General features: G+C 38.8%; 1 protein-coding gene across 3 annotated transcripts; it reads right to left on the reverse strand.

Annotated features, from left to right (window-relative positions):
- Positions 1-10: 10 nt before the first annotated feature.
- On the reverse strand, positions 11-27,713 carry slc38a10 (solute carrier family 38 member 10). 3 transcript variants are annotated; one of them, XM_030121698.1, is made up of 18 exons: positions 27,516-27,712; positions 27,068-27,323; positions 23,375-23,492; positions 22,865-22,910; positions 21,165-21,258; positions 20,885-21,028; positions 17,854-17,978; positions 12,572-12,674; positions 12,191-12,373; positions 11,039-11,150; positions 9,085-9,191; positions 8,835-8,988; positions 7,150-7,320; positions 5,220-5,663; positions 4,595-4,681; positions 4,188-4,208; positions 3,768-3,908; positions 11-2,179 (listed from the first exon to the last, which is right to left on the reverse strand). In XM_030121698.1, the coding sequence occupies exons 2-18, from the start codon at positions 27,155-27,157 to the stop codon at positions 927-929; spliced, it is 3,393 nt and encodes a 1,130-aa protein (XP_029977558.1). In that variant the 5' UTR covers positions 27,158-27,323; positions 27,516-27,712; the 3' UTR covers positions 11-926. The 3 variants fall into 3 exon arrangements, with proteins under 3 accessions (XP_029977558.1, XP_029977560.1, XP_029977559.1); XM_030121700.1 differs by lacking the exon at positions 17,854-17,978 and adding an exon at positions 18,672-18,796; XM_030121699.1 differs by lacking the exon at positions 4,188-4,208 and having other exon boundaries at positions 11-2,180; positions 3,766-3,908; positions 4,595-4,675; positions 27,516-27,713.
- Positions 27,714-27,774: the final 61 nt, after the last annotated feature.

Consider the following 27,774-nt stretch of genomic DNA (forward strand, 5'->3'; position numbering starts at 1 on the left):
GGAGCTGTGGTTACAATAAAGATCTTTTATTTTATTTTCTCAGCAAATGTACACAAACACAATGCATATACAAAAATAGTCAGAAAAATAGGCTCTTATACAAAGCAAAGGTCCAACATGGGAATTCTGAAACACTACAAACAGTCTGTATTTTTTCTTCTAAAATGTTCTTAAAGCAAAGGAACTGTTTCTCCATTACTGTGCAATTTACAGTAAAAGGGGCCTTGTGAAATCAACAACTACCATATTTTGTCTTAAAAACACTACTGCAGCATACAGGTTGGAAGGCACTGAAAAATGAACAATGGAATGATTAAGAACTACAGTCTGGATCAAGCTGCTTTAATATCCACAGTTCCTCAAACGATAAGGCTATGCTACACCTTGTAGCTCCAGCATGAGGCTGATTTCAGCTACTTTCAGTTGAAAGTACAGTAAAACAAAAACATGTTCTGAAAAAGGCTTGACCTCAATATGTGGCTCTAATATCTTTGTCATCAATATAACAGATTTACAATATTTACATATCAAAGAAATACAAACTGAGCAGAACTAATAAAGACAGACAAAGCAATAACTGAAAAAAAAAAAAAGACAAATTAAAGTGACTCAAAGATATTAGATACCCCATGGAATGGTATTTGCATAGATTTATATACATTTTAACAGTAACTTAAAATTCTCCCTCACAAAAAAAATAAGTTAATATTTACAAAACACTTTGCTCTATTTAATAAAGACTTTGGGGTTACTAAAGCCAGCCACTTGGACCAATGAAGGTGCACTTTATGTCCATAATATCTCTAAAGGCATAAGAGACTCTAAGGCAAAGATATCATGGTCCACAGTAATAGGAGGTTCTGCAGGTAAAATGGACAAGTGGAGTATGTGGTCCATTTATTGAGTGTGAGTGTGTCTGATGTGTGTTATTTTGCCCCCTCAGCCTCTGAGGCCTGTTTAATCTGCCGTGAGTGCACCATAGCCCCTGCCAGTAACTGCTCCTCCAGGGCTGCGTGCAGATTGGAGCCTCCCAGCTCCAGCAGGGGCTCCAGCCTGTGCACCCCCCTGGACGCCCCGGCCTCCTCCGGGGGCCCTCCCACTGCCTCTCTGGCCCCCAGTGCCCTGCGCCTCCGCCTTAGATCCATCTCCCCCTGGTCCCTGACTTTCTCGTGGGAGCCCTGGGGGATAGCCTGTGCTTTCATAGCCTGGTCTTCTGCGCCATCTCCAGGGTCTGCCAGGGCACCGGCTTCCTCCTTCAGATCTCGGCCTCCTTTCTTCAAAGTATCACCGTCTTCTCCCTCTCTCCCCTGTGCTGCGTTTTTGGCTTCAGCGGCTCGATCCGGCCTCTCTTGCGGCTCCTCCACCTCCTTGTTCCTCGCTCTGTCGAGTTCATTCTCTGCTTTCTGTGCCTCTCTTTGGAGTCTCTCCTCAGCTGCTTTCTTCTGTGCTAGTTTATCTCTTTCTGCTCTCTCTTTCTCCAGCTCCTTTTCCCTGGCTAGCTTCTCCCTCCTCTCCCTTTCCAGCCGTTCTTTTTCCACCCTTGCTTGTACTTCTTTTTCAATCCTTTCTTTCTCAGCTCTCTGCTTCGCCAGCGCTTGGTCCCTGGCTATCTTTTCTTGCCTCTCCTTCTCCAGTCGTTCTTTTTCCAGTCTTGCCTGAACTTCTTTTTCAATCCTTTCTCTCTCAGCTCTCTCCTTCTCTAATTCTTGTTCTTTGGCTTGCTTTTCTTTGATCTCCCTTGCCTGTTCTTTTCCTAGTCTTGCTTGCACCTCTTTCTCTATTCTTTCTTCATTAAGTTGGTCAACGTGTTTTTCTTCATCTTTAACTTGGGCTATCTGTTCATTTTGAGGTACAGGCTGGTGGTCATCAGGTTTTTTCCTTCCCAGAGGTACTCCTCTTGCTCCCAGCTCACTTTCTCCTCCAGCACCAGCAGGTTTGATGTCCTCTTTATAAGCTACTGGAACAACGACTTTAGGATCCACAACCTCGGCATGCGGTTCCACGGGCAAAGCTTCTTTCTTGTCTGCAACGTGAGGCTCACCTGCTGCACCTTGTGCAGCCTCAGCCTCTTTAGGCTGCTTTGGTTCCACAGCGAGGCCTGACTCTTTGGGCTTCACTGCTCCACCTTCCACCACTTCAGCATGTTCCTGAGCGCCTGCCTCACCTTCAGCAGCAGCACCTAAAGGAAACAAATACTCAGTTTACAAGTTAATTTGACTTAAGACACATTCACTACTTATTGTAATGACTGCTTTTCTCAGTAAAATATGGACAGTAGGGATTTTAAGACCCGATTAATAGGTTATGTTCACCAGGTACAAGTCAGGATGAAATCGAGGTCATCATTTTAAGCAATTTTGCTTGGATAAAATCTGATTAACCCATTAAGACATTAAGAATCGTGTGAAGACAGTGAAAAACCTGGCATTTTTAAAAAAAAGTTTTTAAAGAATTCTAAATGTTCACAGCAGTTGTCAGTCTTAAATATAAAAATATACAAACATGACACTGACCCTTTAGAGTAAATTTCCCTATGGGATGAATAAAGTATCTATCTATCTCTATCTAAATATATGCACCTGGTTGTAAAAGTAAAAATATGCAAACATCAGACAGTCTCAAAACGTTGCGACTGGTCTTTAAGGTAAAGATACATTAAGTTGCTTCCTGTCTTAAAGATGACAACATGCAAACGCCACACCTGGTTGTAAAGGTAAAAGACACAAATGTCACATCCGGTTGTAAATGTAAAATCAGACAAACGTTGCATCTGGTCATAAAGGTAAAATCATGAAGATGTTGCATCTGGTTGTAAAGAGAAAAATCTCGCAGTCAGTTGTAAGGGTAAAAAAAAACACAAACGTCTCTGGTCTTGAAGAAAAACCCATTTAAACATTGCATCTGATTGTAAAATAATATGCAAATGTTATACAATCTTGCAATGATGCAGTCAGTCATAAGGTAAAAGTACAGACACACGCAAACCTTACAAACTGAAGAGTGTCCAGTCTTTAAGATACACAGTATGTCTGATCTTAATTGAATAGGTTGTATATTACTATTATTAGTAGTAGATGTCCTATGTCTTTACTATTCAGAAATATGATCAGTCATTTGTGCTTAATATCCTATTCATCCGAATATTATTCCTCTTAAACTGTCCCCCCCCCCCCCCCCCCCCCCCAAGTACGTCTCATCTCCACTGCTGTCATGGACACTTCATACAGAGTCTTGCGCAACGAGTACAAAGCTTTAGGCTGCTGTGGAGCCTGAGGTGTGTTATAAAACTTTAACTGGAGACAGAAGAGAAAAGAAGGACTGGTTTTTATTTTATCTTTAGTCAGTCACTTTTTTGCACTACAGAGGACATTTGAAAGGGTGTTTTAGAATTCAAAAAGAAAGGCTATAAATGAGACACTGACTGAATTTAAGCACTAGAGCCACAAATATGTGAAGGAAAAATGGTTCTTGTTTTATTTATTTGCGGCCTGTTTAAGAAAGCATTAACTCTAATCCAGCTAAATGTAACACAATGAATAAGCTTTAACTACATACCTTTGCATCAAACTGCATCATGTGGATATTATAATATGTTGAATTAAACTGCATCACAATCACATTAAAATGTATTTGTATCACATTCTTAGTTGCTTTATATGTATTTTTAATGTATCAAATCATGTGCAAAGCGTTGAGATGATCACATCAGCTTCAGTGATGAAGATGCATATTCTTAATGGGCACTAACAGTCTCAGTGTGTACTTACCTGCAGGCTGTTTCTGGTGAATTTCCTTGTGTTGCTCTTCGATGACAGCCAGCAGCTTCTCCTGTTGGTCCAGAAGTCTCTTCTGTTGCTCCTGCTGCTCTTTGATCACCTGCAGCAGAACTGCATGGTCGAGTTGGCCCTCTGCACAGAGGAGCAGAACACACTCACCACATATTCTCACATCATTACATTAGTTATGAAGCTCAGTTAGGTTAATGTGGGGCCAGTCTCTACGTGAGAAGCAGAGAAATGGATGAGATTCCACTTTGACTTAGTACTTTCTCATATATAATGTAACATCTAATGGGCAACAGGGGATCCTTGTTAGAAGGTGAGTGAATGAAAGGATTCTAAACTAATGTATTACATCGTTAAATTATGACAACACAAGGAGGAGAAGAGGCAAGAGGGAATTCGTACCTGCAACCAGCTTTTTTATCACTGTCATAGTAGTCCAGCAGAGAAAGAATGAAAACGGAATAAAAATGGAGAAAGAGAGAGAGCAAAAGCAAACAACAGAAGTCAACGAAGGCCAAAAAAGACTATCAAGCCAAGTCCAGAAGTAAGGAAAATAAATGGATCTGTTTGCACTTTACACCTTGAAACAAATAAGGGCCATGCTGTAGTTCATAGATGATGAACGTCATGAACAAAACTGCACCTGCATTCTGGTCCTCTGAGGCCACTACTGATGGACAAACCTATGGGAATGTCTTACTATAAGTTGAATGTTTTACAATGATTTTTAATCTCACTCTCTGTAACATGATAGCTGCTAAAAAAGGGACAGAAGACTGATGTCCACTCCCAATGTCCAGTCCACTTACCGTCCATTTTTTCATCTGCTGCATCTTTGCTGTCTGCAGCTGGAGCGTCATCTCCTGGAGGATGATGCTCGCCATCGCCAACTGGAACTTAAGGACCACCAGATATCACACGTCACTCTTAATGTTCCATGATATGAGCTTCACTTGCACTACAGTTGTATGGTAAAGGTTAGTACAGACCAAAAATTTGTACCAAGTACAAACTATATCAGAATGTTAGCCCAAGTCTGATGATTGATTCTACCAAAACTGTGTTTTTGGAAAGTAGAATTATATAGTGTGCGTTTTTTCACCATTTATGGACAGTAGGTTACGTGTTACCAAAAAAGGCTTGCATTATCGTAAGCTGTCCTGGTTAAATCCTGTTTTAATAGTGACACCAACATTTCCACTAAATACATAAACATGAACTGTCTTGTCTTTTTTTTCTACTGTTTCATGAATACTACAAATGTAACTGAAGTCACTCATCATCAATAACCTCTTTTATATTTAACATTAGAAATTATATTCAGCTACAAAATGGCCTGAAATGTAGGCAGTTAGAGCAGGAGTTTAGAGAGTCACTGCTCTGGAAGCTTGTCTCATAAGTTTGTGGTCTGAATTGTGCTTAATAAATACTCACGTTTCCCACCAACATCTGAAGCTTTGCCTGCTTTCTCAACCTGATTGGCAACCGCTGCTCCATTCCCTACTGCGGGGTTTTTGGCAGGATCTCGTTTTTCCGGTTCGTTTAGTTGAGCGACGTCCTTTTTGACTACGTCGGCACCAGGCTTCTCCAAAACCTCATTGGACTGCACCTCACCTCCACCCAAGTCCACATCCTCTTTCTTCACCTCCCCCTCAGCAGGCTTCTGTTTCTCTTCAGCCTTCTCCTCTTTCTTGTCTTCTTCTCCCACTGCATGCTCTTGATCTTTTACAGGTTCACCCTCACCTCCTCCTGCAGGAAGAACAGGCTTCTTCTTCTCCTCCTCCAGCTCTTCGTTGTTCTTTCTTGTGTCTATCTGGACCTCGTCATGAGGGATAGGAGGTTCGTGGCGATGGGCCTCCCCTTCTGGTACCGCAACACCTGGGTAAACATACAGCACTATCATCAGCTCATATCATTGGGGTCAAATTATAGCTCTTATCTGGAGAAAAAAAAATTAATGTTAGAAAAGAATGTCTGCAAATATTTGTAAAAAAAAAAAAAAAAAAAAAAGAAAATCCTTTTAAAATAACCGTTTCAATATTTGAGTCTTTAAAGACGTCAAAGAAAATCCATCCACAGTTTAATCAAAATAAGGAACAGATACAATAATTACACATGCTCTGGCCTAGAAGGCTGGAGAGACGGCTTGTGACCAGTTTGATAACTTCGACTGACAGAAAGTTGTTGGCTGATGTGCCCTTGGGCAAGGCACTTAACTCCCCATTTACTCCCCAGGTGCTTGATATGGCAAGCCCACTGGTCCTAGTCTACAGTGTGAGGTGTGTTTCTGCATGTTCTAGTGATGGGTTAAATGCACAAGGTCATTTTCTGTCTGTGGTTCATGTCTACACATGTGATCTATATACGAGCGTACTGACAAAAATAAAGAATCTTCATCTAAGTGAGAAGCGATACTCAGTCATACAAATTTGCGCCAACTAAATTCTCTTCAAGATGGAATATTCATTATTTTTGTACTCCTCCATTAAAAGATTTCCAAATCAGACACTGAGAAATTTTTGGACCAAAGAGGCAAACTATTTTTATGTATTTTTTGGAGCTGATTCAAGCAGCTACACCTGGTTGATTTGGAGGAATATGCGAGGAGGAAGAAGGATAAATAACTGGTAAGAATATTTGTGTTGCCATGTAAAAAAGTTCCTGGCTAAAACAAATGTGTGAAAAAAGAAACACCAAGTGTAGATGACTGAATTTAATCTGGTGTGTAATTCTCTGAAATGGAGGATACAACAAAGATGCATTTCTTCAGAAATGGGCAAAATGGATTACATATGTCCACACCCACTAGCATTCATATGTTGATTCACATAAAAACTTCACATATAATTTTATTTTTTATTTTTCTGTGTCATTAAAGCTGCAGGAGTCAGAAGTCAGGAACTTATGCAGCTTTCTCATCTGTCCAAATCAAAAGACTAAGTATGAAGATGGATGATCCGATGCTGTTTGATGCTGCTGTGGAAAAGTGCAGTCAACATATCACAGTTGTGGGATTTGCCATGTTGCATCTGTGTCTAACAACAGAGTAGAGCAGTAGACTTGCATCTGACGGAGCCTTAATAGCAATCAGTAATTAAAGCTATCAATCATATAGTATGCAAGTCTCCCTGCTGTCTGGAGATGGCTATGATTATCCAGAACCTTCTGTTACAGGGAAGGTCTTCTACAGCTTGGAAACAGAGCTGCAGAACTTGTTTCTTCTCACAGCATATGACTTATAATATGCTGAAATATAATTACAATTGTAACCTCTATAACAGTGATGGCTGAAACTATGTTGCACTGGAGCTTTAAGCCAATAAAAAGATAGTAAAGAAACGGCGGGTCTGGTTCAGATTCCTACCAGCATCAGGTCGGTCCAGCTGTGCTTCTTCCTGTTTCTTCCTCTCAGGTAAATCCACTGGTACAGCAATCTGCGGGGGATCGCCTGGGTCCCGCACTGCAGGTTCCCCCACTGCAACGCCAGGGTGCTCAGGTTTTTCAATGTCTTCTGGTTTCTTGTTTGGGTGATTTCCTTCATAGACACACAAAAATAACATTTTATTACACTTTAAGTCAAGATCCTCTAATATCATCTGAGTCCTTTAGCAACAGATTTATACCACATTGCTCATATTTTGTACTAAAACCGGTAGGTCTTTGATTCTTCTTTTGTTGTTTTCTCATCTAGAAAATATGGGAGAGTTGACTGCAGTTATATTAAGAAAACATACATTCGCCACCACATTTATTCCATTTACTTTGTCAGGTCTAAGGAAAATAGCATTACATTTATACTTTATTTTAATGTGTTTATTGTACATATTAACAGCAGGCATTGAAGTGCAAAGATGCACTCAGTGGCCTATTTGCGGTCTCTACTTCCACTAGGTGGCAGCAGATACTGACAATGTCACCACTGGCGCACTGGTCCGATATAATAAATGACTGAGTTAGAAGTATGAGGGTAAAGGAAGCAGAATAGAAAATGAAACTGATGGAGAGGAAACAGGTGTGGAGGCCAATGCACATGGGAGGAAGGAATATATCAAACTGAGTTTCAGAAGAAAGAGAGAAACATGCACAGTGATGGACTTTTTTGTGTAAGTGAAGAGGTAACAATATTTTACAAATCTTCACATAAGGAGAGGAAGTGAAACTGAAGGTGTCTGGACTCTTGTAACACCACTGTTTCCCAAGAACATAACTCGCAGCTTTCCTCCCAGTCTCATTTCCATTTCTTTCGTCTGCACCCTTGTACCCTCCCCAAACCCGTATCGCCCTCTTCTCTTTATATAGTCAGAGCTCGCAGGCATTTTATAGCTGCCACAGGAGATATGGTCGGGGGGAGACAGGGGGTGTAGACAATGTATTTTAGGGGGAGGGAGGGGTGGCAGGAGAAACGAACAGAGGTGGGGGGTGGAGGGGTGGGGAGTGGGGAGAACGGGGGTTGAGAAATTGCTGGAGTTTGAAGGGCATCACTCTCGCTCCATCAACGTCAAGCACTCAGCGCTGCTCTCAGATATTATCAAGAGGTTATCTCCTCACGCTGCCTGTCTGTCTATCAGTCACTCTGTCTGTCTCCATCTTTTCTTCTCAGAGAGATGAAAGAAAGCCTTTTTCTCTCAGTGGCTTGGAGCTTTTGTTTTAGTCTCACCGGCCTGTTTGCTACTGGCTTCTGTTGTTTTGCATTGCTCTTTAAGGGCGCTGCAGTCCATGACTTTTGAAAAGGAAAACAATAAATAAACATGTCCTGGATTAATTCCCGGTACGGGTGACCTTTGTTGCATGTTGTTCCCTGCTTTCCTGTCTCCTCTGTACAATCTGCTGCCACATGAAGCTCTAAAACATATATAAAGAACATGGTCTCTCCTGCATCAAATAATGACATGCAAACGCTGCCGCTGCTGTCCAATCTCTGCTGCAGACAACTCTGGCTCCAGCCCGTTGAGGTAAACGTTTCTATGGCTCATTAGTAAAACACTTTCATCTACAAGCTTTCGAGTGGATAAGTGATTGCCAGCCATTAGTGCATGTCATGATCTTTACCGTGCATCTCTGGGAGGTCCGGTAGCAGTGGGTTGGTTTTGTCAGGTGCCGGAGGAGGAGGAGCTTGGACTCTGGCACCGGGGCTACTGGCTGAGATGGAGAGGGTGGTGAAAGTGCTGATCAGCAGGATGCCCAGACCCACCCACAGCACCAGCTACAGGCCGCAGAGAAGGACAAAGTCAGAAAGTCAGAGCAGAAGTAATAACTTGAACTTGAAGAGAGTTAATGATCATGAATGTGCAAATGTTACCTGAGCAATGATGCCATTCTTTTGGATTTTTCTGTAGATGAGGGCAGGACATATGAAGCAGATGAGACTGCCCATGGTGGCTCCAGTTAGACCTAGAATGGTTTCAACTAAAAACAGAAAAGAAAGACTTTATAATTATCACATTTGATGTCATCTTAAACAAATTTTAAATCACATTTTGGGAGTTTGTGATTTTCTAAAATTTGCAGAGGAGGCAGAGGTACACAATCTTTACTCAAGCCGGAATACAGATAATAATAATAATAATAATAATAATAATAATAATAATAATAATAATAATAATAATAATAATAGAAATGTATTCACTGTAGAAAATGTTGAAAGGTTCAGGCTTTGAAATGAACTCAAAGTACAAAAGTCAAAAGACCTCTGAGGGACATTTCTACCAGCTGTTTCTGTGTAAAGTGAACTCAACCTCCCATCATATTAATATGATGAATAGATTATTAAACCTTTCTAACTTCAGGTCAACTAATTAAACAACAGTAAAATTAAAAAAAACGAAAAATACAATAACTTATAGCTTGTATCTTTGCTCTGTATAGAATTAAATTTCAACATTTTCAACAGAACTTGAAATATTACATCTTTTTGTAGTATTTCAGTATAGTAGTATTTTCAGAGTTTTGAATTGTACAGTAGGAACTCAGATACAGTATATACACTAAATCAAAATAAAATGAACAAAATAAGCACTACGAGGGCCGTTCAATAAGTTCATGGCCTCACCCAGAACAGAACAACACAGACTGATAATTTATATTTTATTTTTCAACATAATCTCCATTTACAGCAATGCACTTGGTCCATCGATGTTCAAGCATCACTATCCCATCACGAAAGAATGTAACATCCTGTATTATAACAACCAGTATTTCTGGGTGAGGCCATGAACTTATTGAACAGCCCTCGTAAATCACAAAGGTAGAAACTACAGATGTCTTTTCATTTTACATGCCTTAAGTTTTCATCCATATTTTTCATCTTTACAACAAATGTTTGTGCATTTCAGTGACTGGAGTCTTTGGTTAATAATTACTGCTATGGGCCCCAAGAAATCCACATTGCTCAATCCCCACTACTCTAATATTTTCAGATAACGCCTATAAGTAATTCCCTGCTCTGTGCTCCTTAGTGGTAGTTTCATTCATAGCTAACCTCTGCTGTTCTAGTCAGCACAGCTCCAGGCTCTGATGCATGGCACCCTGCTCCTGGCAGCAGTGAGCCCTGGCCCCACCTCTGTCTCAGTGGACCGGCCTGTGGGCGCTGGGCCCGGAAACCCATCGCTCATCCAGAGGACGGACACCATATTGTCTGCCTCAGATTTAGTGTCCATTCTCCCCAGGGTCCTTACCTCCCTTCTCCTCAGTCTATTAGTCTGATTAGATACACAAAGAGGCAGCCAAACCTGCTCTGTGTGCGTTTGAGTGTGTGTGTTTTCACCAAATCAAAAGTTTAACAAACAGCCACCATATAAAAGGATGAATAAAACATAAACTCATGCTAACCTTTACATCTACACCACTTCAGAGTCGTTGGAGAGGGAGACAGAAAGACTCAAAGAATCTGACAGAGAGCCAATATTGGTGTGTGTGCAGATGTATATGTGTGTGAGTGAGAGAGAAAGAGTCTGGGAGAATAATAGCCCTATCTTCCCGTCTGCCCGTCGAAAAGGAGATAAAAGTTAGGGCCCTGATTTAAGGACTGTGTTAGAGTGTGACAGTCACTGACTCGTAAAGTCACATTCACACACATCGTAAAGCTGCACAGCTACTCCGCCCACATAAAGCACCACATGCACCTTAAAGACCTCCAGTCAGTGATCTGCACCCAAACACACACACACGCGCGCGCGCACACATACATGCACGCACACACACACACACATACAATTTCAATCCATGCCACACTGTTCATGCGCACCACAATGTACCGTTGGGGATGAGAATTCCTCCCAGCATGGTGCCGAACACGATACAGAGGGTGATCATCTTAAAGCGCAGAGGAGGCATGTATCCCCCGGCAGCAAACGTCCCATCCTTCTGCTAGAAAACACAAAGAATGTGATAAGAAAGAGACAGACACCACAAATCTCAAATTAATTATTGTGTTGTAGACTCAGATAGATTACACATATATTTTCAAGGGGGCAGGATCTGGGTATTATCTTATTATTTTAAGACAGAAACAATACAGCTTATATTTGTATTTGTAAACTGGTGCTCATGTCTGCATACGAAAAGATTCTAGTCAAGTTAGACATGAGGTTTTTCAAAGCACTTCTGTTAAGATGCAACCATACGCTGAAGTTTAATATTATTTTCACGCTTTGTGGTTTTAAGATCTTGTCTTACTACTACTACTACTACTACTACTACTACTACTACTAATAATAATAATAATGATAATGTAAAAGAAGGCCCGGTTTAGAGTAACATCTTATTGTTGAGCTCTGCCATTACACTCAGTGTATCCCCACTTTAAGGCTGATGCAGATTTTCCATCTAATTTTTTACAACAATGACTGGAACTACTGCCTGGTGTCTCACTGACAGCTGAAAAATATATTCAACTACGATGCTTTGGTGCGTCTGACCTTCATCGGGTATATAAGGGCACCATCACAACACTTCCTCAGATTTACACAAGGGCTCCATCAATCATTAGCTCATCCAATCAGAGGATTTGGGGCCAAAAGTCTCAGTGATGTTAAAAAAGCTACAACATTACATAAATTATACAGTATATCTCCCCCAAAATCATGTTAAATATTTATAAGGCAAGAATGCATACCTATCTTAAAATAAGCTAGAATTTACACACCTATGTGGTTTTATACAGGAGCATCCTTCAAATTTAACAAAAAGATAGCTGGATTTTGATGCACCCTTCAGCAATAAGAAAGATATTTTAACTGTTTCAAAATGCTCTTTTCAGCAATGTACCTGTGGCAGAAAATGTCTGCAAAAAACACACTTTTTAGAAAATGATTCAGCTACTATTTTTTATAGCAAACCACATAACCAGGAACAAAATTCATTCAGAAAATCCTCGGCACAAGAACATTAGTAGCATCTGAGCTCACCTGCTGCTCAAAAAGCATGGTGTTAATGGCCTGGCGGCACGGCAAGATCATCATGGGGAATCCCACAGCCACAGACAACATGAAGCCCACCCGAATCATTTCCGTGACAAGGTTAGAGGAAAAGTTCATTAGAACGTTTCCTGCAATGTCATCTGTGAAGCTAACGTAGCCAAAGAAGCCCACCTACAAAAAGAAATAGGAGGGTTTAGGAAAAAAAATGTGAGGACAATCAAATGAGAAGAGAATAAAGTGAGTGAAATGATGAAAACATGACATTCCAACACAACTTTTAAAACACAAAAAGTCTAATTTCTCACTTACGCAAACATAAAACGACTAGCAGTGATGTGTAGTGTGTGGGAGTGTGTTTTTTCCACTCACAGTGATATAGAAGATGGTGACTACGTTGAGGGCCGAGGTGAAGATGGTGCTCATGCGTTTGACAGAAGGCTCGTCCAGGCTGTCGTAGGTCGGCAGCACCTGCCTGTTAGAGACAAGCAGTCCAACAACTAAACAGTCCGCGTGTCTCCAGATAGAAGACCACACTGGGACTGCTGCTGCTGTGCATTCATGTGTTGCCAACAGTGTCCCTTAGATGTTTTTTGAGATTTTTTTTGCTGCTCAACCAATATATGACAGTCTACATAGTCAGTAACTCCAAATTTAGCAGTAATAATAACAGCTCTGTCTTTTTTTTTTTTTTTTTTTTAAATGAGCAGCCATATGGGGGCCCATTTGTGCCACTCAACAATCAAATCATGCATCACTCTCCTTATGTCCTTGTCAGCATCCAACTCAGACTTGTGATTTCTGTTAGCTTGTTTAGTCCATTAAAGTTTCAACACCAGAAGGCAGTCATCAGTTACATATCACTGTACACTTTGCATTGTCTGCTGCTTGACTGATTCTTAAGTCACTCGTGCCAACTCCCTAATATAAATGTGACAACATAAGCACCGTGTCCTGATTTTAGTTTTCCAGCAACTTCTGAAAGACTTCCTTGTGAGCAAAGTTTAACAAGCAAATAATAGTTTGATATCTTTATTTGATATCCATTTTTTTTTCAGTTTCACTTAATCTTTCTGCCAGAGCCTAGGGTTATGTTTCAGCTAAATCAACAGTTGAGATGTGGATGTTAGTATTTGTATTACACTGTTGACTGACTTATCAATTGGTCCTTTTTACTTTCAAAATACAGCACCATGACTGACAAACACATGAATGCAGCACATTTTTCTGCTTCAGCATTTATTAAAATTAGAGATAGACTGATAGTGGATTTTTAAAGGCTGGTATAAAACAATAGCTTTGTGAAAAAAAAACTAACTCTTTCTCCTGAAACTACCTTAGCTGGGCTATAATGATTATAGATATGCATTTTTCAGTCTATGTATCAACATACAGCTAGAATCATTCCAGAAAAACAGTTTCTACAGACCTGGCTAGTATTTAATGTGACCTCTCTTTGCATTTAACATGTCTTGAGTCCTTCTAGGTAGATAATATTGATAACTCTCAAACACTGAGACCATTATCTGTGGCTTAAATGGCTTTTTTCACAAATGTTCAATACTTTTTTGACGACTAATCCACACATATGCCCTAAAAAAACAGTGTTTCTCAGCTTTTCAGTGATATTACGTAGTTCTTTTCTGGACATGTAAACGCTCAATAGTGAATGTGTTTAGAATCTAACACTGTGTGTCACTGATTCATCAGAATGAATGGCTGTCTACAGCAGAGAGTAATTTTTTGGGTCTAAAACATCTACATTCAATTTTCTAAATAAAAAAAAAAAACTTGCTACAACTTTTGTCTAGGTACTAAAGTAAAAAAAAGCCACGTTTTGACCCTGTTTTGGATTAAATCAGATGTTTGACACCTGATTCTGACTGATACTATAGAGATACTTTAGGGAAACTAAATAAACTAGTACAGGTCAGGAACCACAGGAACAGTTCCTGGTCTATGAGGTTTTTTTATGCATTTACTACATTTAACTTCTGCTGTATTACACCAGGTTTTATGTTGAATGTCTGAGGCTCTAGGTCATACTAGAACTATGGATTTTGCTTAAAAAAGACATTTAATTCAGATTTTTGGGGGTTTCATTAATGTGTGCATACATTTCCTGAGACTGAAAAATAAATGTCTACTCATTACAACCTCGCAAAAACTCAAGCAATTAACTAATTAATTGGGGTTGATTTGTAACCGTTATGTTACTAAATAATACAATTACTGATTGAGAAGAGTGATATTACCCAGCCGCCAATATCAGAGCTAATGTCTGCTGATGGTGCAGATTAATCAGCCAACCCAAGTAATCAGTCCATCTCTAATTCAAATCATATCATTAAATCACTGTTCATATTTCTTTACTAACAAATAATGTTTCCCCTCTAAACTAAATACGTTTCACTTGACGGTAATAAACCGGTGGAAAGATGGCAGAGGGAGTGAAGTGTGAATGTGTGTGTGTGACACAGAATGGGTGACAGTAGTCATGGGCTGACTGAGGTTGAACCTGAACGTCTCGCACTCTCAGTTCTTTGCTATAAGAAGAGTGTGTGCGTGGTGTGGAGGTGAGCGGCAACACATTAACCAGTGAATTTACAGGCTTTATATATAACAGCTAGTGCCTGGCAGGTTTTAGAGCATTGTAAACTTTTCTTGGCCGACTCTGTGCTCGCCTGTTCTTCCCCCGCGCTCGCGCCCTCATATATGTGAAAGGAGAAAAGAAGAAATGAGACAGAGGGGGGAGAGAGAGAGAAACCATAACTTTCTCTGCCTCTCATTTTTCTTGTTTGCCTGTCTTTCTTTCACACACTCTGGTTTTATGAGCGTGCAGTGTCTCGTGGTGCTATTCCTTGACGCTTGTTTAATCCACAAACCAGTAAATCTCATAGCCAAGGTTAAATAAAACAGCATAATGTGAGTGATGCGCTAAAACATCTAATGGTCACTCAATGGTCGTGACTCAGAGGCTAATGTGTTTTTATTTGCTGTAGCAATGCCCTTAAAGTGGGGAAATATGACGAGAAGGTCTTCAAAGCCAATGTGGGTAGGTGTGTAAATGCATGTGTGTTGGGAGGGCCAGAATGTGTACTGTAGACGATATCATTAACTCAGAGTTGAAAGCATACTGACAGTAGCATCACAGAGGGATATTTCCATTGCACATGTTTTTCTTATGTCCCTCCATTATGAGCTAACTGCTCTTCGCTATTCCAACATTCAGCCAAAAAAACAACGGGGCCAGCTCCCATCCCGTCATAATGGTGATGTTAAGTAATGTTTTAACTGAAAGTAAACACATTTCATGAATGTAATAAAAATCCAATGTGCTGAGAGCTGTTTAATCAGCCTGTGAATACATCAGTGTGTGTCTGTAAGATGGCGGCTTTCCAATGTGTTGATTAGTGGTTTGGCTTAAGCTGCCTGCCGCCTAACGGAGCGCTTGCCTCGCTCAGCCTGACCACAGGCCAAGAAATCACCCTGCCAAATATCACTCAGCACTGCTAGTGGGAACCAACACACAAGCATAAACACACACAAACTTTCTTCCTCTCCTCCTCTGAACACGTGCACGCCTCCCCTGCTAATGAACATGCCTTCTATACCATACTGTTACATTTGCTTTGTTCAGTTGTATTAATTAAAACCTCCTTTGAGTCTCAGGGCTACAGTCACCCATTCCAGCCACTTACCTCACTCCTTTTTCACAAACAAACCCCATAACACCGCCACCACCACCTCTGCCCTAACATCTGGCCCCTAATGACCTCACTCCTCACCTCAGTCCCTTCCTACATCCTTCCCTTAACCAACGCTGCATTCAAATCAAAGATAAGACTCTGTACACCCAGATCCCATTAGACCATCACACATTACCCATCACCAACCCAGAGTGAGCACTTAAAGGTGCCGAGGACAGGAGAGAAGAAGCAATGATGGAGCATGCAGATGGGTGAAAATGGAGACATGAATGACAAAAGTGACTCGGAGGCGTTCTCATTACACTGGGAGACGTGAAAATACAGTACTGTAATATTAGTTAATGGGATGCTAAAACCTTTTTACTACAGTACTGTGCAAAAAACATGAGTCAATGTGAGGTTAGCTGTTATTAGCAAAGTTTAGAACCTGTAGAAGCTGTTTAATTCCAATTTTTGGTGTATTTTTTAAGTACTGTGCACACATTTTTTGCATTTCCTTCCAAAAAAAAATGCAGAGACATACAACAATGTGCTTATTACAACCCTGCAAAACAAGAGATCTAAAGGTGGCCTAGAGCTTTTGCACAGTTCTGTACAAGATGTACATACTGTTGAGTATAAGTAGAGCATTTGATATTCAAGCTAGGTCATCATCCAAGTGTAGTTTGAACAATATGATTCAAATCAATATTGATTGGGACATGCTCTTTAAGCTCAAGCCCCTGAAAATACTATCAATGCAAATATGTGATTAACTGCTAGGGCTGGGCTATACAATGATTATTTTGATATAGCTTAATATCGCAATGAATATTATAGGAATTTGCCTTTAGGGTTTAATTACAGTTAGAACTGTTAAATGTTCTGACCATAAAAAGACCATTTATAGCCATAAATAACAGTCTTCTTCACAGTTTTGTCCAGGTTGCAAAGTGTTTATTGCTTTCAACTTGTGTCTTTTTCATAATTTTTGGCTTGTTGCCCCTTTTACAATTATATCCAACCTGTGTCTTATTTTGTATTTATCTTATTGCATCCAATGGCACCTTCCAACTTTACAATCATTTTAATCCTGTTGTGTCTTGTGTCATTAAAGTCATTTTTGTCCTGTTGCTTCTTTTAGGTCATTTTTGTGATGTTTCAACTCATGTCTTTTGTATCTTTTAGGTATCTCTCATTTTGCATTGTTTACAGTTTATTGTGTCTTTCATGTAATTATCATTAAGTTGCAAATGGTGTCTTCACATGCAAACTTTTAAATAAATGTTCTGCAACTGACACTTAAGACTGTTCTATGGTCATACAGCAAGTTGGAATTTCCAAATCTTTACTGACGAAGTATGATGTGGATGAAATATATCTAATTTTCTTGCCAAAAAATGTCACTGAATGTTTAGCATTTTGCTTGACCTAACTACTAAATGTAGTTCTATTCTTTTCCAATTAGCATAAACAAAAGCACTAAAGTAGTTTAAGTCTACAACAAAGTTAAAAGGTTAATTCCTCAGTTGGCAGAGGCAGAATGCTAGAGGAGACATGAATGAGCTGACTGTGAAAGCACATTAGAGGAAAAAAAAAAAAAGAAAAACAAGCTGCCTTTACAACTAGAAACCCCTTAACAACCACACCAATCTGCACCACAAATCTGTGAGTCTCTTCATGTGACAAACTCAACCCAAACCCTCCACTGTGGCTTAAAAGAATGAAAGTACACATGCAGTAATTTTTGCTAAAATTTCAACATGCAGCAATGAAAGATTTAATTGACTGCAGGAGTTACAGAGTGGAAAAGTCCACCTACTATGTGAATTTAGGATTACAGAAAATTATTTTCCCCAGTTCGGAATCAATGGGCTTGCTACTTTGGGATCCTTATGAAGCCCTGTTTGGCATTAGTTTTATTAGACGATCCTGTGCGGGTGGAGGGGCGGGAGGAGTACTTACGACTGACAGGCGAAGGCCATCCCACAGATTGGGAGACAGCGAAACACACCCTCCCAGCGCACCACATTGACCCGCCCCAGCCACCAGCCGCTGAGCAGCTCATGTTTGAACGAGGACAGCACCATCTGAAGGGGAAGGAGGGGTGGGGATATTACGGCCCGAACCAAATGAAGTCAAGTGGGGGAACAGCACGAAGAAGAAGAGCAGGGGAGGGCAGGATTGGACCCATGCTGACAGCTCACGAACAAAATAATGAAAAAATGAATGAGGAGAGAAAACTAGAGAAAATGAAGAAAGGGAAACAACAAAGAGACATGACAGGAAACCACATACTGAACAAAGACCTTGTGCAATTACAAAAGTACACAATCATACTAAATAAAAAAATGACCTGATCAAAAAAAAAAGGGAAATCTAACTACACTGCAGGTTTTTGGTCAGCATGTGTTTCCTCCATCTTGCTCCTTTAGTTACCTGTTTTAAAAGCAGAAAACTCCTGAAACCTCCAACATCCAAAACCAGACTGACTATCCTGGTTAGGAGGTAGAGTTTCCCTCCTATGACTTACACCTCCTGCCACCAGACACACACATACACACACACCTGAGATGGTTCAGACCAAGCCCAAATTAAAGGTGAAAAATGGGAATGACAGTGAGGAGTTGGCAAAAGGTTTAGGTAGGTGGTGGGGCAGTTTCAAGGAGATGAGGGGGCGGAAACATTGGGTTTCCTTGAACTCCAAAATTCACTCTCCACCCCCCCTCCCACTGCCCTTACTGTGGTGTTACTTTTGGGGGTGCTTTCCGTGGTTTACTTACGGGTGACAGCAGAAGGTTGTGGCGATAATGGGCAGGCACTGAATGACGCCCTTGAAGCGCCACAGGTGAACCCGCTCCACCCAGGAGCCTGAGATTATGCCGTAGTGCAGAGACGACAACACTATCTACAGCACCAGCGGTGGAAACAGCAGTGGGACAGGAGGAGGCAAACACAGGGTGCAGAAGAGCAGAGGGGTGTAGCGAGGCAGAATGAAGGAAAGCAAGTGAACGAAAAGGGAAGAGGGAAGAGGAGGGGGAAAAAAAGGAAAGAGGAAAGAGGATGAAAGCGGGGGAGGGAAGGAGATACGTCACTGTTAGAGGGTTAGGGGTCTGGACTGGGTCAGGCAGGCTGGGCCGGACCTGGATCTAAAGCCAGACACACACACCACACTTCTCCAGGTATTCACCATGCTATGAAACTGGAAGTCATATCACACAGAGGGACTGTACACAGCTGTGACGTCTGTGGAATCAGCACTACAGGTAAAAAAAAAAAAATAACACACAAATGCACACACACACACACACATCACTGTATGTGTGTATTCAAAGAGCAAACGAGCTGAACCACATGAGATGGAAAACTGTTAGGCTAAAACCTACAGTGCTTAGAATAGAGCATGTTGTAAAACCTTTAACAAAGATTAACCTAACTTTGGTGATGGGTTTCTTTGGCTGAAGATTAAAAAAAAAAAAAAAGTTTTTTTGTCAATTCACTAGATGCACAGAATATACAGATAATTGAGATGCCATTTCTCTCTCACCTAGTTATTAAGAAAAGAGGTAGGCCTAAAAATAGAACAAGAATAAATAAGAGGTACAAAGAATAAACTATAATAGAGTATAAAATGTATACAAATGCTATTTCTAATATTCTATAAACATTGCTTTCTTAATTTTGGTAGCCTTTTAACTTCTTTAGCTTAAAAAAAAAAAAAAAATCTGGAGTAAGCTTAGAAGTTTTCAATAGAAAGATATCATTTATATCACATACACATCATTTTAAGATATGAGTATTAAACAATCTGTCCACACATCTTCTATTGCAGTTTTAGAATTAATCTCCATGCATTCTAAGATGGCTGTAACGCACGTCACATTTCCAGAGGGACACAGCAATGGTCAAACATCACGCAAGTAACAAATCTTCCTCTGAGAATGTTATAATGCCATGATAAAATGCAGAATTTAAGTGTAAAAAGACACTGCTGACAATTCAACAAGGACAGAAAGGCCTATAATTCAGTATCTGTGGTGAATTAAAAACCCAGTGGTCAGAGATGTTTTCTTCATGGGTCATAATTTCCAAAAGTTTCTGTTTTAGTTCATCACACTGAAACGAAACCCTAGACTTCTAAACTAAAACAGACTGCTCGTCGTTTCCAAAAGTCTCTGTTTAGGGACCCTTATACGCCAAAGTATTGTTGACACTGGTCGTAAAAGTATCAAAACTTATTTGTTTAGAACAGGAGTATATTAGTGTGGATGTAGCCTCTGTCCATGTAATTCGATCCTTCTGAATTCATTTGTGTTTTAACAGTTCAAGGCATCTAATTTACAAAGCTGGATTTTTTTTCTGATTCAGCCATTTTCAGAGTAGTGCAACAGTTGTCATTCCAATGTGATTTAGTGCTGATTTGCTCTTTAAAAACGAGGAGCAAGACAATAATGTGTCGGTAAAGGGGGCACAGTTCTGAACAAAGAGGTAAATAAAGAGGAAATATCACAGAGCACAACAAAAATAGCATTCATCACAAAAAGGTGAGGGTTAATGCAGAATGTGAGGCAAGTAATCTATGCATCAGTTACTAAACATGAGACCTCTTTTAGCCTGTGGTATTCATATGTAAAAGAGGAAGATGTTGAAAAGAACTGAAGAAAAAATGCAAGAATAAAAACTGGTAGAAATTGATATAAAGAACATAATAACCAAAAACACTATAAGAAAACTGTCCCCTTACACTGTAAAAAATGATTAAATTATTGATGGATAACTACTTTACCCACATACAGTGCTATAAATTTTTGGTGCTTCATTTGACCATTTCTAGAACAAAACTCCTTGTTTTGATGAACTGCCATCTTATTTTGTCTGGAGACAGTTTTTCTCATGCGTTTTGATTGTGGAGCTTACAATGTGAATGTAAAATGTGTTTCTACTCTACAGTCCCAGTGCACAGACAGTGTAGCTTGCTGTGCGGTGGCGGGCTCACCGTGAACATGAAGAGAGTGTAGAACATGAGAGCCATAGCAGAGAAGGACTGGATGGAGGACATCATGTTCCTCTGCAGACTCAGAGGAAGCACGATGAACAGAGACACAGCGATGAGCAGCAGCACACGGAAACTGCCAGTTACCTAATGTGATACAGAGCAGTCGTGACAATTCACATAATTTAGAATTACTTGAATTATTTATTACTGTAGATAAGGGAAAGGCAGCTGAGTTCAGAGAGACTGGTTGAAGTGATTAGGCAAAGTTATTTATTCAAACCTGCAAACCCAACAGCTGAGCAAAAAAATTTGAGCCCAAATCAGCAATGACAACGTAGAAGGCAATACAGGTCCCCAACATCAGCCCGATCATACTGCAAAGACAGACAGACAGGAAAAGACATGAAAACACAGGTGACTTTTCAAGAACCGCAAAATACAACTAGAATGATTCACAAAACCTCTCAACTTTTCAATAACTTTCCATGAAACATTTACAGACTTTCTATGTCTGTTCAAAGAAGTGGAATAATTCAGACATTGGCTTATATTACACAGTGTCAGATGTGGTTACATCACAGGGTTTGTGTAGTTTTAACTCACATTAAGGACTTGACTGAGGACCTTTCTGAATACAACTGAAGAACCATTTCATCTTTTATAATTTACCAGTCCATATTGGCAAGAAAATATAACAAGTGGTGGCAGTCCCAACATTACTTGCAAAGTAAATGGGTAACAGTTCAGGTTAGTTCATTATTTATTTATTTGACATATTCTTAATGTTGGCTTTGCACAGTTGGATTTCTGCTTATTGGTTCCATGTTGGTTTAGTTTTGTAGTTTTATTTCCATGACCAAAAACTATTTGACAAACATACTGTTTTAACCCTTTCATGCACTAATTATGTGAAATTTAGTCAAGATATTTTTCTGCAGTGTTTTTATTCCTCTTTAGACATAAAAAAAACAAAAAAAAACAATGTGATTGACTTAAAAAAAAAAATGTTACAAAAATTTCCACTCAGCTGGACACCATGTATTTGATTTTTTAAGCAAAGAAACATGTATTTAAAATCTAAAAACAGAAAATGATATGGAAAACTATGTAATAAAAACATTTTTACTGCTGCTAATCAGATGTTTTCTCACATTTGAACATACTCTAATACTAGTTATTATTCACAGCATGGAGATAATATGCAAAAAAAAAAAAAAAGTTTAAAAAATACCTGTCAATTACAGTCTAATAAGAATTAGCAATTGATTTACACTAAAACATATCACTGCAGATCAGGTTTATTAAGAACAGCAAAGTTACAGTAATGGTCTGAATGTCAGTGTATTATGGGATGGTGCATAAGTGTCCACTGTGTTGGCTGATATGGAACTAAAACGACCAAAACCCTGAATATACAAGAGAACAGCTGGAGAAGAACTGTCCACTGGAGTGACCACTGTGCATGAAAGGGTTAAATACATTTTATAAGATTGGATTTGAAACCTCTCAGGGGACTTTATAGTCCAAAATTCTGATGACTGGGTTTTAAAAGCTGGCACTTTTATATATCAAGGAAAACTGAACTTGACACTGGTTTACGACACCGTGCTATAACATATTCACGAACAATTTGAAACAAAACTGTAGATTTTACACAAATTAACTGGCAAAAGAGCTCCATAATTGATAATCTAAGAAAATAAAGCCGCTCAGTGTTGCACCACAGTTTCTCATCAGTGTCCTTGTCTGACAAATTTGCTCTAGTCATTTGTTTTACATTATCGACAACAAAATTCAATTCCATGAATTTTTCAAAACCTTTTACTTTATTTAAATACTTTTTGAGCCTGGAAAATTCATGACCACAGGATCTGTGTATTATGAAAGTGTTGAACATTGATAAATATTTATAATAGGAGGACAACTCCCTTAATAAAAATAAAGTGTCCTTTGTAAATGTGAATAAACAATGAGACTTGCCTCGTTTCTACCAGTGTTTTTCCTGGTTTCCCATAAGCATGGAAGGCTGTGGAGAAAAGAGTGACATCAATGAGAACAACATGGAGACAAACAGATGGCAGTGTCCTAAATTAGGATTTCTGTTGTGATAACACCTTAGATTAGGAGACTAACTCTGTTTAGCTAGCATTCAAAGCCCACTAGTTATTCACTGCGGCTGCCACAGATAAAACTGAATAAAGTTATTTACACAATTGCTGGTTACTTGTGAGGACTGTTGTTGCTAATGCTAACTAGCAAGTTGGACCAGAGGAAGAAGGTGGCAGTTACCATCTGGGTACTGCTGCCAGATCCTGTATGTAAAACATAGAACTCCCTGTGCAAATGAGATTTCCCCCCCTGTCAACATACAGACAAACCCCAGGAAGAGTAAGACAGGCAACTTGTGCCTGTTGCTAAGTTTATAATGAAACCAAATATACACTCTCTCTTCCATGACAAAGTCTCTCATTAGTCTCTCATTAAACTCACCTAAACCAGCATAGGTCCGTCTTTTGGTGTTGCTGGCGGTGTGAACCAGGAACATGCATGACTTGTGGGTCATCCACGAACAGAAAAACAACAGTAGTGTTCCCAACACTATCCCACACTGTGAAAAGACAGGAGGCAGATTATACATCTGATGAGGTAAAGGACATATGAAGAAGTTGCCTGGTTAGTAAGTCATTTTCTTTAAATATTGACAGAAAAGGCCAAGATTAAGCTCACTGCCAGCATGATCAAGAACAAGGTTTATTGTTTTGTTTCACTTTTTGATGAAAGACAGGGATTTTACTGACATTTTTCATTGTAAGTGTTTAGAAAATTCCTGCTTCCACACAAACTTAATCTTAATTAAAAATACATCAAATGTTAGATTAAGTGTATGTAAATTTTTATAAGCTCTTGAACACAAATCTTAATTCTGCACTGAGACACTATTAGATTTTAATCTGTGATCTTTTTTATCACTGTGTGTTGTGTCTTATTGTTTTATGCATATTTATGATATTTGACTAAACTGTTTCTATCTTATAATTTTTTAATCATGCTTTTAGATGTAAAGCACTTTGGTCTTGTTGTAAAGTGCTATATAAATAATCTTTGATTCATTGATAGATTGATGAATTCTGGAAAAACTGCATCTGAAACCATCAACACTTTGCATTACTGTCACTTTGCAAACACAATTCACTGCTTCACTCATTTTGTGACTAAATAACACACAAACAAACTGTAAACACTAGTCTTTGTGCATGTACATTTACTGATATGAGTATATTATCTTAAATACCATAAATAAATGTCACCTTAACAACATCAACAAGATGGGCAGCCAATAGGTTTTCAGTAACTCCACAAAGATCTGACTTATCAAACATGCACCTCTTATAAATAGCTATTGGAGATGAAATTATGTATGAGAACATGGCAGTAAAAAATGGTCAGGAACATTCATTTATAAACTAATTTGATGAATAGTACACATGTATTTTAAAAACCAAGTAACTATGGTTTGTAAGTCTTAGTGGGTTTCCAGAATAAAAACGTGGAAGACCGTGTTAAAAGCACAGCCGTTGATATAATGTACTTTACACACTTGTTTTAGTTTGTCTGTATTTTGGCTCCTGTTTGGAGTATTTAAGAAAACAATCAGGGTTTTCCTAAGCATGACAAGACAGAGATAAAGTATTAAATAGTATGCATTTTTTTTAATTAGCTCTTCTAAGTTGGGCTCTGTTATTGGCAAAATTAGAAATGTGTGTCAACTTCATTCATGAGTAGATTTATTTTGTGACTTTTCTGAGATAATATCTAAATGTTTTGTTCTAATTTCCACCTGCACTTATTCAGAAACGGACTTTCTAGCCATATAACAACAAAAACCATAGTACCTAAACTTTCTACAAACTTTAAAGAAAAACTGACTTCCACTTCAGTAACTACTCCTATTGGATTTGATTCAGTGACAATCTAAATTCTCCTGGACATTCATGTCTATGCATGTGCACAAATGATCAATTAGTTCAAACAGTGAGCAAAATTAAGATCTATTATTTTAAGAGTTGACTATTTTTCTTTTTATTTGGGGGTGGGAGAAGACTCATGTTGTATTTAAGAGATGCAGAGCTAATGTTCATGTTGTATTTTAGCCCAACGGAGTTAACAGGAGACTGAAACGGTTGTTAAAAAATGGAATTATTTTACTCATTTGGACAAAAACTTTCTACCATCTCATAAAATCAGAAAAAGTGTTTAAAAAGTGCTAAAATATCAACCAGTAACCTATACATGTGGTTCACCTGTTCTTTTGCTAGTCAGTTTTTTTTTGTGTTATTATTTTGGTTTGGGTGGAGGGCATGTGCTGATGATGATACAATGATTATTCAACTAACTGACTAAAACTCACATGATTATTCAACTCTAAAAAGTAATTAAAAAGTAAAGCCCTAACGGTATTTCTTACACAATTTCCAAATAATATTTTACTCTATAGTTAACCTTTCCTAAATGATTTATCACCATTTATTAAGATAATATCCTCTGAATTTTGCTTTTAACAATTTTATAAAGGCATTTTCATTCATTTAATTTACTGATTATGTAGATGTTCATAAATTCAAAGGTTATTCAGTCAAAACAGGGAAAATCCATGTTTTTGTTTTGTGTTTTTCAACAAGATAAATCACTAACTGAACATAGTAAGCACCTATAACCACTGTCATTTGTTAAACTACATGGGTTTTGTTGGTGAATCAATGTTGCAGAAGATGACAGTATTTCTGGAGACTCTGGATGTCCAAATGGATCATATCTGACAATGATGAAAAGCTGACTGAAAAGTTATTAAACATTTCAGATCAGTAGATGTTTTTGGTTTGTTTTAGGTGTTTGAGTGTTAAAAAGCCAGTTCACAATAAATTACTTGAGTGAAAACCATGTGAGACCTACTGTTCTTGGACCTGTCTGTCTGACCCTACCTGTTCAACTCTAAAAAGTAATTAAAAAGTAAAGCCCTAATGGTATTTCTTACACAATTTCCAAATAATATTTTACTCTATAGTTAACCTTTCCTAAATGATTTATTACCATTTATTAAAATAATATCCTCCAAATTTTGGTTTTATTAGTTTTATAGAGGCATTTTCATTCATTTTATTTATTTCATAAATTCAATGGTTATTCAGTCAAAACAGGGAAAATTTATGTTTTTGTTTTGTTTTTTTCAACAAGATAAATCACTAACTGCACATAGCAAGCACCTATAGCCACTGTCATTTGTTAAACTACATGGGTTTTGTTGGTGAATCAATGTTGCAGAAGATGACAGTGTTTCTGAAGACTCTGGATGTCCAAATGGATCATATCTGACAATGATGAAAAGCTGAGAAACTGCAATGTACCTGAATTGTTCACATGTATTCATAGGATAAGTGATAGAAAAGTTATTAAATGTTTCAGATCAGTAGATGTTTTTGGTTTGTTTTAGGTGTTTGAGTGTTAAAAAGCCAGTTCACAATAAATTACTTGAGTGAAAACCATGTGAGACCTACTGTTCTTGGACCTGTCTGTCTGACTCTACCTGTTCAACTCTAAAAAGTAATTAAAAAGTAAAGCCCTAATGGTATTGCTTATACAATTTCCAAATAATATTTCACTCTATAGTTAACCTTTCCTAAATGATTTATTACCATTTATTAAAATAATATCCTCTGAACTTTGGTTTTATCAGTTTTATACAGGTATTTTCATTCATTTTATTTATTTCATAAATTCAAAGGTTATTCAGTCAAAACAGGGAAAATTTATGTTTTTGTTTTGTTTTTTTCAACAAGATAAATCACTAACTGCCCATAGCAAGCACCTATAGCCACTGTCATTTGTTAAACTACATGGGTTTTGTTGGTGAATCAATGTTGCAGAAGATGACAGTGTTTCTGAAGACTCTGGATGTCCAAATGGATCATATCTGACAATGATGAAAAGCTGAGAAACTGCAATGTACCTGAATTGTTCACATGTATTCATAGGATAAGTGATAGAAAAGTTATTAAATGTTTCAGATCAGTAGATGTTTTTGGTTTGTTTTAGGTGTTTGAGTGTTAAAAAGCCAGTTCACAATAAATTACTTGAGTGAAAACCATGTGAGACCTCCTGTTCTTGGACCTGTCTGCCTGACTCTACCTGTTTGAAGCAGAAGGGCATCGTCAGTACGCTCACTCCGACGATGCTGTTCACCACGTTCATGATGAGACCCCAGTTGGACGCCGTCATTTTGACCCGGTGTTTCAGTCCGTCTCCTTTAGTCCGTGAGTAGATGTCAGACACGGCGGATGCAGCTTCCGTTTGCCTAAAATAACCAAATCTCTCCGGTCTAAAACTGCTCAATTCCGGGTGTGTGTGTTTTTTTTCTGCCAAGTTCAACCAATGACGTGGCGCTCTGTGAGAAAAACACAACTCATTTCAACATTTGACACACTTTTCTATCCACCTCGCTTCCTTACGGCGCCACTAACCACAAACATAGCAAAAAACACAAGCATTTAGTGTTTCCAAATACTTAACAGAGGTTTTAAAGAGTATTGAAGCTTTTAGCTAGCATGCTAACATTACAATCAGTTTAATTACTCACCTCTTTGCGCCCCACGTCTCACCTCTCGTTTACGTTATCATGGGTAATATCGCGACATTAAACGGTCATTCGCTACTGAAAGACTGCATATGTGCGTGTTTTAGCGGCAGATTTTTGGAAACTCCGTCCAAGATAATAACAACTCCAACCTGGCTGTTTTTCAGAACGCGTATCCAGGAAGTAAGCTTCACAGTCGAGGAGGTGACGGGAGACAACACCGCCTCCTGGTTTGGACACGGGTGAAATACTTGTGCGCCCA

This window comes from Sphaeramia orbicularis, chromosome 19, assembly GCF_902148855.1.
Source record: "Sphaeramia orbicularis chromosome 19, fSphaOr1.1, whole genome shotgun sequence".
NCBI lineage: Eukaryota > Metazoa > Chordata > Actinopteri > Kurtiformes > Apogonidae > Sphaeramia > Sphaeramia orbicularis.

What these genes read in the sequence shown, in the direction of transcription:
- slc38a10 (XM_030121698.1), bottom strand. Translation starts at nt 27,157, where the DNA reads ATGACGGCGTCCAACTGGGGTCTCATCATGAACGTGGTGAACAGCATC. An exon ending in GATAAAAAAGCTGGTTGCAG is followed by an intron (nt 3,909 to 4,187) that starts GTACGAATTCCC and finishes TCCTCTGTGCAG; the next exon opens with AGGGCCAACTCGACCATGCA. An exon ending in TCACCAGAAACAGCCTGCAG is followed by an intron (nt 2,180 to 3,767) that starts GTAAGTACACAC and finishes TGTTTCCTTTAG; the next exon opens with GTGCTGCTGCTGAAGGTGAG.